Here is a 13635-nt window from a genome sequence, read left to right on the forward strand (position 1 = left end):
GAAGGAGCAATAAAATGTACATGAGGCCAGGTAATCAACCTTACAATTGGTGGTAGACGAGCAAGATGTATTGAACAACCATGGTTCCGTAGGCCACCCTGCATGCATGCGCTTTCACTTTTCTTTTTATCCTAGCGAACAACCCATTGAACAGCCACACTTTGGCAAAGAGCATGTTAAAAAACTGTTGTTTGATGGGTGCAGCCGTTCGATATGCACCCTATCAAACTTTTGTTGTACGATAGAATGCTAAATTTGTGATTTCAGCCAGGTGATCTCTAGTTTCGCGATTTTCAGTAAATATAATATTGTTTTCTATAAATGTGCTTGTTCTATTCAAACGTAAGCAACAACTTAACATGTAGTATGAAAATAAAACTTTAGCCTTGTTTAGTTTGTGGAAAAGTTTTGGGTTTGGTTATCACATCGGATATATGGACACACATTTGAAGTATTAAACATAGTTTAATAACAAAACATATTATAGATTCCGCCAGAAAATTGCGAGACGAATTTATTAAGCCTAATTAATCCATCATTAGCAAATGTTTACTGTAACACCACATTGTCAAATCATGGCGCAATTAGGCTTAAAAGACTTGTCTCACAATTTACACGCAATCTGTCTAATTGGTTTTTTCCCTACATTTTATACTCCATACATGTGTCTAAACATTCGATGTGACAGCGTGAAATTTTTTGTTTTGGGAACTAAACAAAGCCTTTGTAAACCATGGCAAAATGATATGTTTCACACATAACAAAAAAAAACTCAAAACGTAGAATAAAGAAAGTCCAAATGCGAAAGTGTACTTAAAGTTAGAGCATCTGCAACAGGCTTCTTAGTCTACTCTCCAAGTTAAATTTTGACTAAAATTCGTGCTCCAATAGACAGGCCAAGCCATCCGGCTGGCCAAGGTGCTCCTCGCGCAGGCCAAATTTGGCCAGCCAAAAAGGCCTAGCCATTTGTGGGCCCCACGCATGTCCCACGCTTTTCCTCTCTCTCCCTCCCATGTACTACTCCCACTGATCCTCTCCTCCGCTCCCCCAGATCCAGCACGCCGGCGCATCTTTCCGCCGGCGCCACTCCTCTGTGTCGCTCCTCCGCCGGTGCCGCCCCTGTGCGCCACCCCTCCGCCGTTGTCTTCTCGGCCAGGGCCGCCCCTCCGCCATCGTGTTTTGCTGTCGAAGACGCCGTCGACCACCGCCGTCGTCTTTTGCCGCCGACGCCAGCCCTCTGTGCCACCTCTCCGCCGTCGTCTTCTGCTGCCAGGGCGCTCGGGATCCGTCGCCATCGTCGTCACCCGTCTCCCGCGCGCGGGATTTGTCGCCGCCATCGCCTCGCGTGCATGTACTCGAGGATTGACGGGTTGATGCGAAAGAAGAGAAAGAGAAAGAGGAGGAAGAAGAAGGCAATGGAGGCTAACATGTGGGTCCATTAGTAGTAAATAGAGAGACTGTTGGAGTGAACACCTAGGCTGTGTTTAGATTAGGGGTGAAAAGTTTTGGCATGTCACATCGAATATACGGACACACATTTGAAGTATTAAACGTAGACTAATAACAAAACAAATTACAGATTCCGAATGTAAACTACGAGACAAATTTATTAAGCCTAACTAATCTGTCATTAGCAAATGTTTACTGTAGCATCACATTATCAAATCATGGAGCAATTAGGCTTAAAAGATTCGTCTCGCAATTTACACACAATCTATATAATTAGTTTTTCTTTTTGTTTATATTTAACTAGCTGGGTGGCCCGCACAATTGCGCGGCTAGCATCCATATAAAATTATATATTTTTTAATATGATTTTACTTAAAATTTATTAAATAGTTTTCTCATTGTCTTCAAATTTTGAAAGTCCAAACCTTATCATCCTCTTGTTTCTAGTTTTATAATTTTTAAAAGTCACACCAGTTGCTACCCTTTACTTTTGTCATATTATTCTTTATTTGATTGCTCGATCTACCACTGTTTCTATTCATTCTCCTTGGAATCTTTAAAATTTGGATCCAAAAACTATTTAAAGTTTATTGTCATGTTGGGCTTCTTTTTTATAATTTCTAGAAGTCCCGTCCAACGCTGCCATTATACTCCTCTACGACCGTCCACTTCATCTTCTCTTTATTGTCATTGCTTTTTTAAAGTCGAACATAATTATTGTTTAGGTTCAATTTATTTTTACTTTCTAGAAGTTCTGCCAAAACGTCAGCGGCTTTGTCACTGTACTCCTCTACGGCTCGGCCGTTGTTGCCCTTCTTTATTGTCATTGAGATTTTAAAATCAAACATGATTATCATTGGGGTTTATTTTTTTACTTTTCAGAAGCCCGAACTTTTAAAAATTGGACCTTATAGTTTTTAGAGTTTATCGTCTCGTTGGGTTTCATTTTCTTTATAATTTTAGAAATCCCGTCAAACGCTGCTACTATACTCCTCTATGACCTGTCCGCCGCATACACTTTATTGTCATTGGGATTGTAAAAGTCGAACATAACTATCATTAGAATTCATTATTTTTACTTTCTAGAAGACACACCAACCATCGGCGGCTCTGCCATTGTATTCCTATACGACCCGCCATTGCCTTTCATTTTTATTTTAATTGAAATTATAAAAATTAAAAATAATTATCATTGTGGTTTATTTTTTTACTTTCTAGAAGTCCCACCAACCGCCTTGACAGATTGCTTCACGACTTGCCTGTCGTCATTTCTTTTAATCGTCATTAGGATTTTCTTTTTGGTGTTTTATTAATAGTTTTTAGATGTCCCATCAACCGCCACCACTCTGCTCTTGTATAGGGCTATTACTTAATTAATCTCGACATGTGTTTTAAATGGTCTTTTCTTTCAATAGTCTTTATTTTTTATCACCAAGTTTAATTATTTATAAATTGTATTTCTAGATGAAATCTCTTTTTCTTTTTCTAATTTCAGAATTTATTTTATTTTTCGTATTGTGTTGTTTTGATTTTTTTTATTTTTTTTAATTTCAGTTGTTTCAAAATTGTATTCCTACTTTAACTCTCTTTTTAATTTGCCTAATTTCGTATTTTATTTTATTTTTTATTCTGAATTTTAATTAATGTACTATTGGGTTATTATATGTACTCTTATTTCAATATTGCTTATATTTAATTACGAATTTCAATATTGCTTATATTTAATTACAAATTTCAGTTAATTTTAAATTGTATTCATACTTGAACTCTTCTATTATTTTCTTTTTTCTAATTTTTATTTTTTATTCTAAATTTTGATTAATCTCGTATTGGATTCTTGTATGGACTCATCTTTCAATATTCCTTATTTTTAATTCCGAATTTCAGTTATTTTTAAATTGTTTTCCTAAATGGACTCTTTTTTTTCTAAATTCGGATTTTATTTTATTTTTATTCCGAATTTTGATTAATCTCATATTACGGTCCAATATGGACTACTCTTTCAATATTGCTTACTTTTAATTCTGAATTTCAGCTATTTTTAGATTGTATTTTTACTTGGACTCTTCTTTTTTTTCTCCGATTAATGTTGAAATTTCTAGCCTCCACAGCGAACATGATGCCTGTTTTGAAGGTTGTTTTAATAATATAATAAATAGATTGTTCAGGTGATATATGTGTTGCCATGGCTCATATTTCTAGATTCACATGAGTATGAGTTAAGAATATTTGAGATATTGTAGATCTTTAGCCATTTTGTCAAGTCTGCTGAATGTGTAACACATTTGGTCACCGCCTTCGAGTGGTTTGACGGGCACATCTCAGGCTGATGTTGACTGGCGGGCTAAAGACCCAGCATTGTCTCCAATATTCTTCTCTCGAGACGTCGGATATTTCATTATGTCTGCCTGTGACAGTAATTAGTTTTTTTTGTCTATATTTAATACTCCATCCATATGTCCAAACATTCTATGTGATAGGGTGAAAAGTTTTTACGTGGGAATTAAACGGGGCCAAAGTTGCATTCAGTATTGTGTCTACAGCTGATCCGGATTCCATCTAATCATAGGGTGCTCAGCTGAGCCAGCGATGGTTGTTTGCCACGTTTAATTCTAAACATCGTCGTACAATCTTAAGTACATAAAGATGATCACCAATCAGTCTCAACTCCCAGTTACTTCTTATAATTGTCGTATGATAATCTAGTGCGCAACTGAACAAAATATATTTTTTCTTTTTTAATATGTGCCAAAGCTATTAGCTATTTTTAAGTACATACAGATCTCTATACATCCCATCAGCGTTGGGCTAAATAAAAATGCTACTAATATGTTTAGCATTCTCTCTTGCATTTGAATCCGGTTAGGAATGCATATTGCTTTCTACTGGCTAGTTTTGATTCCAATGTCATGGTGTCAGGATGGCATGCAGCAGATACAATTAATGTGTCCGATTCAAAAATCACAATGTGTCCGATTCAAAAATCTCTCTGAACTTTCCAAATTGTATGAGGACGCCGAGTCATTGTAAATCCTATTTGAATTCTATTTTTTTTATTCGATTAATGTGAGAATTTCTAGCCTCCACAGCGAACGTGGTGCCTTCTTTCAAGTCTGTCTTAATAATATAATAGATAGATAGATAGATACTCCATGCATGTGTCCAAACATTCGATGTGATAGGGTGAAAAGTTTTTGCGTGAGAACTATAACAGTGCCCTAGTTTAACTACCTAAATCAGTTGAAGAGTTGGCTATCTGAGTATTTGGAGAGTCTAATTTAGAGATGCTGTTAAAGATGCTCTTACTAGCAGTAAATTTTGACCAAACAATTCAGTCACATTACTACGGTGTCAGTTGCATGTGTAGCAATTTCCTTGGAACAAAGTACTCGCACAGCGGCCACGACCACCGTTCGGCCCCGTTTTTCTTGGGAACGAGCTACGCAAAACCCTACCCCCTTCTCCGCTATTGGCTCGCGATGGAGGCCAGCCGGCCGGCGCACGCGCGGCATATGGAGAGCAATGCGGCACGCGCCGCCGCCGCCGCCGCCGGCGAGGGAGTCGGAGACCATGACGACGACGGCGAGGAGGAGGAGGAGGAGGAGAAGTGGCGGGAGGCGCTCGCCGCCGCCTGGGGCCAGAGCAGGGCGAAGCGGGAGGCGATCCGGGCGTGCTACGCCGCCGTCAAGGACATGATACGCGGTAAGTGTGCGGTCGCCGTCGCGCGTCGCTTGCTGCGTCTCTCTCTCTGCTTCTACTTTGAGTTTCTCTTGATTTTTGTTTAATCTGACTGATGGCGATGGCGATTGGTACCGTGTGCGAACGTGCGCGCGGTAATTAATTAACGGCAGCGGAGAAGGACGGCGCCGACATGCGCCGGCTCGGCGTCGCCATGGGCGAGATTAAGCAGCTTCACCACAAAGGTTTTGGCTCCCTGCGTTCAGCTCATCCTCCTCTTTGCTTTTGCTCTGCGCTCGTGTTCATTAGTCATTAATCTAGTCCCCTCGTGTTCATGTGCCCGTTGTACATTTCGTGTGATTAATGATTAATCTGGATGAGGGAAAATAAAATAATTTGTTAGCAAATTAATTTACTCTTCTCATGTAGTCAAACTTAACAAACTTTGGCGTCAATATGCACACAATACTCTGAGAATGGCTATGCCAAATTTGCAAAGGATTTTTTTTTTTGTAGCATTGCGTTTCACTAGTTTTCATGACATATAATGAGAAAAATCATTGGGCTATATGTCGATGTAGCCTGTCGATCCTAAATGATTAAGTAATTTCAGTCCTGGCCTTTCTTAGAAGATGATAAGTTTCTTAGTTGGGCACATGTATTTGCGCATGCATGTGTGGACTGCTCGAATTTATGGAGAGGAAAACAATCACTTCTTTAATTAATTGTACACTTGATTAATTAATTGATTGTCATTTCATCATATTTGCACCTGAAAAAAGAATCTGATATGTCCAACATGCGTAATTGCGTATTACAATGTACTCTATCTACTTGCTTGTTAACCAATTACCAGTGCAAAGGCCAAAGGAACAAGTCGCAGATGGTGAAGCTCTGCTGGAGCTCGTCAATTCCCTGGCCATCACCGCCAAATCCAAGAAGAAAGATGGACCTACCCCTTCAGAGTTCGTCACATCACTGCTGACGAAGTTTGGTGTCAGAGCTTCTCTCTTGGATGCTTCCATCGAGTCTTTCTCTTGTTCTGATCTTGGCGCCATGGCGTCTCCATTGTTCATGACAGCAACTGGGTGCCAAACAATGTAGGGTTCTGTTTCCCCTGTGACATGAAAATGTTGCAAGAATTGATCGATCTTTTGGTTTGTGTGTTTATGTTCAGTTGCTCATGAAATTCTTGTAGGAATGGTGCTTTGAATCTTGCCATCGAGGAACGGAGGAAGCGTGTCGCTAGAAGACTATTTGACCGGTTTCCTAGCAAACCTGCAGGGGTGCGTTTCATCATTCCTGCTTCTGAAAACTTTAGCTATTCGCTTCTGATTTAACAAATATAAAAGCAAGGTTCTCGAGCCATTTGCTTAGGTGAAAAGATTATCCTTATATTTAGTATTTTAGTTTTTTTTGCTGACACCTTATTAATCAGCAATGGCTAAAGTGTTCTTGCAGTTTACTGAACTATTTATATTTGAACATGCTTTTGCATAAATGAATGAGTTCAATGTGTCAGATGCTAACTTTGCTCAATTGCGAGTAGGCATTGGCACACCTAGACGTATATATGTTTATCATTGATCCCTTTTCGATATGTTTTTTTTTTTACTTCTGCCATGTTTAATAAGTTTTCTTCCAAGATTTGAAATCGCACTTACTTTCCAGCTTTATGAGACCACACCAGATCTAGATGAAAGGAATGATACTGACAAGAACATGGCTGTCATGTTCAAACTCTTGAGGAAGAACAAATGTGTGAAGCTGGAAAATCTCATCCTAAACCGGCAATCTTTCGCACAGACTGTCGAGAACATATTTGCTCTCTCGTTTCTTGTCAAGGATGGAAGAGTGGAGATAGATGTTGATGATAAGGGAAACCATTTTGTCGGTGAGTGCTCCTTTGATGATCCACCGACACAAATTTCAGTTTGATTGTTCAAATTGTAAATCAAAGTAGTAATGCTCATGAATTAGTAGTGATTTGTGTCTTTCATGTTTGCTGTGCAGTGCCACGGAATGCTCCGGCAGCTGAACTGATAACCTCAAGGGAAGTGATCAACAGCCAATATGTATTCCGATTTGATACCAAGGATTGGAAGGTAAAATACTTACATATTTTTCCCTATTCTAGATGGATAAATCTTGAGCTTGATCTATTATTTCTCCCATCTGTATGTTTTCTCCTTTTCTTTTTTTTTATCATTTTGCAATTTTTGCTCATTTACAGATAATGGAAGGCGTTGTGGAGCCTGGAGATGAGCTAATGCCTCATAGACAAAACAACATTGGAGAACACTACAATAATGCAAAATCATATTCAGCTTCAGAACCACAGAGAAAACGAGATGAATTTGCTCAGGGAGAGGGAATGGATGAGACACTCATCAAGCCTTGCGCTGAAGATGTCATCCTGAAGAGGAAGAGGAGATCAGAAGCAGAGAGCTTGAAACATTGGTTTTCTTCATGCAAATGGCAATGATCATGTATAATTTTAGGGTTAGTTCACTGGTAGCAAAGCAGATTAAGCACGCTTTTGGCATCTCTGCAAGAAATTGTTTAAAAAATACTAAAACACAAGTAGGCATTAACAGCTTCTGTTTCTTCTATTATTAGGACTTAGAAGTTTAATTTGACAATGTTGGAACTTTCAAGATCCTTTCTGCAAATGTTCTTGACTACCCGAATCACTTGAGCTGACCGGGATTTGGATTAGAATTCACGATCCAATTCTAAATGCGCAAAATTCGGTAGCACTTACAATTCGTGATCCAAATTCGCATGGGCTTGATAGGCTCTAATTTATAATCAGAACCAAATTAAGATAGGCCTTACTGTCGATCCAAAGTAGGTGAGCCTGGCTGGAATCGCTAGGAGCAATTTCAATAGTATAGCCAAGTACTGGTTCCAATTCATTTATAACTAATCTAGCAAAATCGACTAATCTAATAGCTCATTTATACAATAGCTACATACTATACTATTAATACCTGGTCTCACATGTCATACACACACTGCGTCTTGGAGTCCGTGCTACAGCTGGCTACAAATCCGTAGCTCGCTGTCCGTGCTACAGCTGGCTACAAATCCGTAGCTCGCTCTACAGCTGGCTACAAATCCGTAGCTCGCTGTCCGTGCTACAGCTGGCTACAAATCCGTAGCTCGCTGCTCTTCTCTTTCCTCATTTATCTCCTTAAAACATGTTTGTCGCTGGCTTATAACTTGCTATTGTACCTGCTCTAATATTATTGGGCCTGGTTGCGCATCGAATTTCAGTGGGCCAGATTTGGTGGGCCGTATGGAGATTCAATGGGCTGAATTGGATCTCTACCGTTTATTTCCACCGGAACACTGGGTGGGCATGATTTTCTTCTGTTTTCTCGTTTTAATTTTTTTTTCTATTGTCAATTTCAAACTCCAGAACTGGGTACCATGGCGGCGGCGCGCGCCGCCGCCGCCGTCGATGCCTACCAACACAACACCCTCATCCGCGCCGCCGCCGACCACCGCAGCCTCCTGCTCGCCTTCCGCGCCATGCTGCGGGAGGGCGTCGCGGCGGACCACTTCACCTTTCCCTTCGCCCTCAAGGCGCTCGCCCAGGCGCACCACCGCTCGCCGCCGCCGTGCGCCGCCGCAACCGCAACGGCAACCACAACGTTGGGGTGCCTCCACGCGCAGATGGTCAAATCCGGCCACGGCGCCAACGTGTACGCGGCCTCCGCCCTCGTCCACGCCTACGTCTCCCGCGCCGACGCCGCCTCCGCGCGCGCGGTGTTCGACGCCGCTCGCCACCGGAACGTGGTCACCTGGACGGCGATGATCGCGGGGCACGCCGCGGCCGGGGAGGCACGGGAGGCGGTCGCGCTTTTCAGGGAGGCCGTGGCGCGCGGGCAGGAGGTCAATGGCATCACCGTGGCGCAGGTGATGGGGGCTTGCGCTCAGAGCCGCGACCTCGAGAGCGGGAGGTGGGTTCATGCGACGCTCCGACGCTGGGGCGTCGAGCCTATCTTGCTCGACGTCGCTCTTGCCACGGCGGTACTCCATATGTATGCAAGCTGTGGCGGTCTTGATGCTGCCTTCGAAGTGTTCGATAAAATGCCTCGAAGAAATGAGGTGTCATGGAATGCAATGGCTGAGGTATGCAGTAGACATGGAAGACAGGATAAGGTTCTGGAGGTGTTTCCGGGTATGCATTCTGTTGGAATGAAGCCTGATAAGGTGACATGGCTGAGCATACTCCGCGCCTGTACATCCAAGGGAGCTGCGGGCTTAGGCCAAGGCGTGCACGCCTACATGGAGAAGACGATTGGTCATAGACATGTCGCAGTTTGCACATCGCTCATGGATATGTACTCAAAGATAGGCAATGCACGGAGTGCACTCCAGATATTTCAGTGTCTCAAAAGAAAGGATTTGATGGCATGGACAAGCATGATCATCGGCTTAGCTAAGCATGGCCATGGCAAGGATGCTGTGCAACTCTTCAACCAAATGCAGCATGGTGGTGTTGTTCCGGATCATGTTGCATTTGTAGGTGTTCTTACTGCTTGCAGCCATGCTGGGATGGTAGACGAAGCAAGAAAATACTTTGACTCCATGTGGAATCATTATGGCATCAGGCCAACAATCAAACATTATGGTTGTATGATTGATCTCTTCAGTCGTGCTGGTCGATTGGCAGAGGCTGAGGGAATGATGCAAATGATGCCTATTCAACCCAGTGTCACCATGTGGGGAAGCATGATGAATGGTTGCAAGGTACATGGCAGGGCTGATATTGCTGAGAGGGTAGGAAGGCAGGTTGCTGAGCTTAATCCTCAGTTTGGCGCAATATATGTGATAATGTCCAATATATATGCGGAGATTGGTAGGTGGCATGCAGTGGAGCACACCAGGAGATTGATGTGGCAGACTGGATTGAAGAAAATTGTAGGCTCAAGTGGCACTGAAGTGCAAATGTTGTGCTCCTGAATATAGTTTCCTCTAGCATCTGTCTATGGAACTTTTTGAAGTGAAAGGAGGAGAATTTGTTAGACGAATGTTGTAGAAATTTGACAACCATGAATGACTTAAACACAGTTCTACCAAGTGTTCAATTGTTAACTCTGTATGTTGCGTGGAAAGAAAGAGGTAAATATACCAACTGACATAATTCAATTTTGGGCTTATCCATTTCCTGAATCTAGGCACTATATAATTATTTGGTGAATTGGTAGAATATATTTTGTGGATTATTCCGTTGTTCATTAGCTAATGCCTTTCAGTTGCAATAGGAATGGAGAACAGTATAAGAATACACAGTCATCTTAAGCTTCAGAGGCACGAACAAGGAACGTATGAATTTGTGAAAAGCAATAAGAGAAAAGGAAAAATGCTAGCATATGAGTTTGTCAAGACACGGACAGTGAAGTGGAGATTCATCAGCTGGTGCACTCCAGATGACGCCTGTTTCAGGTGGTTGTAGCAGCAGTTGTGCTGTTATTGTTGTGCAAATAATTTTGCAAACCTATGAGCAGTTTTGCTGTTTCAGTTATGCAAATAATTTATGTGTAGACACCAGCGATTGTTAGAATTCGTGAACTATAATCCATTTTCCATTTCAGGCACTGTGGAGCCTGCAAACGAGCTGTACAGTGGGAATGGAGAACAGTACAGGAATACACGATACAGGAGCACAAAGAGAGAACTCGTATGAGTAGTGAAGCGCATGAAGAGAATGCTATGAGTTTTTGGAAACACAGGCAGTGAAGTGGGCTATTTGATCGGCCATTTCAGCACCGGAGATGGCGATGACAAGCATGTTTTCAGGTGGCTGAAGCAGCAGGTTTGTTCGAAGGAACTTGTTATTCTTACTCGAAAAAAACAGGAACTTGTTAGTTACCCTAGGATTAACAGCAGCGTGATGGAAAGGTGCTGTAAACATAAGCATATTTTCAACACTAACTATTTTTGTTTGGAAATTTGCATATCTATCTGCCACTATATTATTAAGGTTTAGGGCCTGTTCAGATTGTAGCAAAAAAAAAAAAAACTAACCAAATTTTGGCAAGATGGCAATATTGCCAAAGTTAACAGGCCCTTAGTCCCCAGAGTAGAGTGTACTACATTTTTCCCCCACTCTCCATCATTTGATCCTATGCCATCAAGCCAACCGGATTGACCATATGACAATATGGGAGTTATAAGTTTGGGGTTATCGGCCTATGAGAAGGAACTGAACTAATGGCAATTTTGATGGCAGTGTCTGTCTAAATGGAGGCATTACCTTCAGCTGAAACCATTTCTTATAAAGACAGACCACCAAAGTTTAAAATACTTGCTTGAGCAAAGATTAACTCAACCACTCCAATTCAAAACCCTAACCAAATTCATTGGACTCGATTTTTAGATTGAATACAAAAAGGGAACTTCTAATAAGGTAACAGATGCCTTATCTAGAAGGGTAAGAGCCAGAGAAGTAGAGTTGAATGCTGAGATTTTTTGCATTATCATCCGAATCAAACAGGAGGAGTACGTCATGCTAATGTGCCTGTTAGTGTCTGATGCACTCCATCCTGAAGAAAAAATCTTCCTCCCGCAGGCAGAGATTAACCAAATGACAAAGTATATCCAGTTGTTCTTTTCTTCATTTTTGCAGGGAAACGTGAGCCGTTCATTTCCTGGTTCACATCTCTTCTCTTATTCTATGTAGGCAGGGAGACCATCAGAATTAAATCTTGTTGGTGAGCCACATCACTGTCGACTGATTCCTGCAATTGCTACAGACGACGGCCACAGCCCATTTTCTACAGTGGGGGCAGAAGATCACTGTGCCGATGGAATCAACCGTTTACCGTGCATAGTCACTGGCTTTCACAGATGGGAACAAGCAGCAGCCGACAAGTCGCCGGCCGGTGGACTAGCAACATAGCCGATCGATGGATGGACAGTACGTTTCCTAACTAGCAAAAGCTTTTTACCTCATGTCCTGCACCTGTGCTTCACCAGTTGGATCTCTTCCTCCGTTCGTCGGCCGGATTCACGACAGCAATTTGACAAGAAGGTGATATATCGATGATGCATTCAATTGATGCTCTGTTCTTCGATTTGCATTGCTTGCCGGCCTACCTACGGACCACTGTACCCTCGATTCGTCACAAAGAACGAATCACAGAGAGGTAATCGAGTAGTAGTTGCAAGGGACTGAGCTGTAGCTATACCGGTGCTCCGGTGAGATTTTGAGTCCATGATCGGTACCACAAAAACCTCTATACCCGATGGTATTTGTTTTGGAACCAACAGTGAGTATTTGGATGCTAAAGTCCATCACTGCACAACATATATTGTCAATTTAAGAACCAACAGTGATAGTGCTTAGGGCGAAAAGGGAAAAAACAGAATCAGCAGTTGGTTGCTGAGCCGCTGTTTTGTCTTCGTCGTGCAACTATACACATCTAGTTGTGCTTACCGTTGCCCTCCTCATACCAAGAGCCGTAGTCGTCATCACCATGCCTCCAAAATAGCCACTACCTACCGTTGTCCCCATCCTCTTCCACAGTCTCCTCACCGCCAGATCCAAGGGTATCGAGCACAACACCGTGCCTCCTTTCTCAACTCCCTCCTTATCGCCAGATCTCCTCCTCCTTATCTGTTCTTCTCAACAACCAGGTTTGGGGTGTTGAGCTCGCCGTCGGATGCATCCACTAAGTGGGAGTGACGATGGTGGCAGCATGAGGAGGACAACAAGGAGGAGAGGGACAAGGGAGTGCGTGTAGATGGAGAGGTGAAGAGCGAGAGAAATGGACTTAGTGCGTCGGGCTAGTCAAAATTCCTACTCCACACAACCATGTTGTTTCACTATCGGTTCACTAGAAAACCGGTAGTGAAAGTATCATTATCGGTTCACTAGAAAACCGACAATCAAAGTATCACTAACTGTTTATGATGTGAACCATTACCAATTTTATCATTGTTCGTTTTTCTCTCAAACTGATAGCGAAAATTTTGCTATCTTGTTGTGGTTCAAGGTGAACTAGCGGTGAGATTGACTGTGTTGGGGTCGAGTGACAGACCGAATCTGTTGGGGTCTATTTGGTTCGCTACCCTGAGTTTATTACGATTTTTGCTTGATCAAGCATCCTAAGCATGCATATATGTGTTTTGTTTGGTGCCTTGTGCTCGAGCATACATTCTTACTATGCTAGTACTCGTCTTGGTACGAGATGGGACGTGAAGGCCACCGATAAGAGATGGCATCGATGGCGGCCACTATCTTGTCACTTAGCCCAAAGTCTGTCGATGGCTATGGTTGCAACGAACAGGCAATCCCGGCCTGAGCCGACTTCAAGGTGCGCCATGAAGCGGAGGTATCAAACATGTTCAGAGCTTCCACCATCGTTGTCCTTGCGGGTGGTTGAAGCTCAATGTTCTGGATTGACAACTAGTTAGACAACCAATCAATTGAGTTGATCGTGCGGGTTGGGAGGAACACCACGGTGGCTACTGGGATCACATGCAATGTGTGGG

At 42.4% G+C, this 13635-nt stretch overlaps 2 protein-coding genes across 2 annotated transcripts; both read left to right on the forward strand.

Annotated features, from left to right (window-relative positions):
* The first annotated feature begins 4860 nt into the window (after positions 1–4860).
* LOC4346005 (non-structural maintenance of chromosomes element 4 homolog B) lies at positions 4861–7799 on the forward strand. The gene is made up of 7 exons (XM_015794177.3): positions 4861–5151; positions 5301–5372; positions 5984–6227; positions 6326–6413; positions 6799–7021; positions 7141–7232; positions 7361–7799. Exons 1-7 carry the CDS (start codon positions 4929–4931, stop codon positions 7610–7612), a joined length of 1194 nt encoding a protein of 397 aa, XP_015649663.2. The 5' UTR covers positions 4861–4928; the 3' UTR covers positions 7613–7799.
* Positions 7800–8530: 731 nt separating this feature from the next.
* On the forward strand, positions 8531–12374 carry LOC4346006 (putative pentatricopeptide repeat-containing protein At3g05240). Its single transcript, XM_015793337.3, has 4 exons — positions 8531–10260; positions 10404–10584; positions 10734–10954; positions 11822–12374. The coding sequence occupies exon 1, from the start codon at positions 8563–8565 to the stop codon at positions 10099–10101; it is 1539 nt and encodes a 512-aa protein (XP_015648823.1). The 5' UTR covers positions 8531–8562; the 3' UTR covers positions 10102–10260; positions 10404–10584; positions 10734–10954; positions 11822–12374.
* The last annotated feature ends 1261 nt before the right edge of the window (positions 12375–13635 follow it).

This window comes from Oryza sativa, chromosome 8, assembly GCF_034140825.1.
Source record: "Oryza sativa Japonica Group chromosome 8, ASM3414082v1".
Classification (NCBI taxonomy): domain Eukaryota; kingdom Viridiplantae; phylum Streptophyta; class Magnoliopsida; order Poales; family Poaceae; genus Oryza; species Oryza sativa.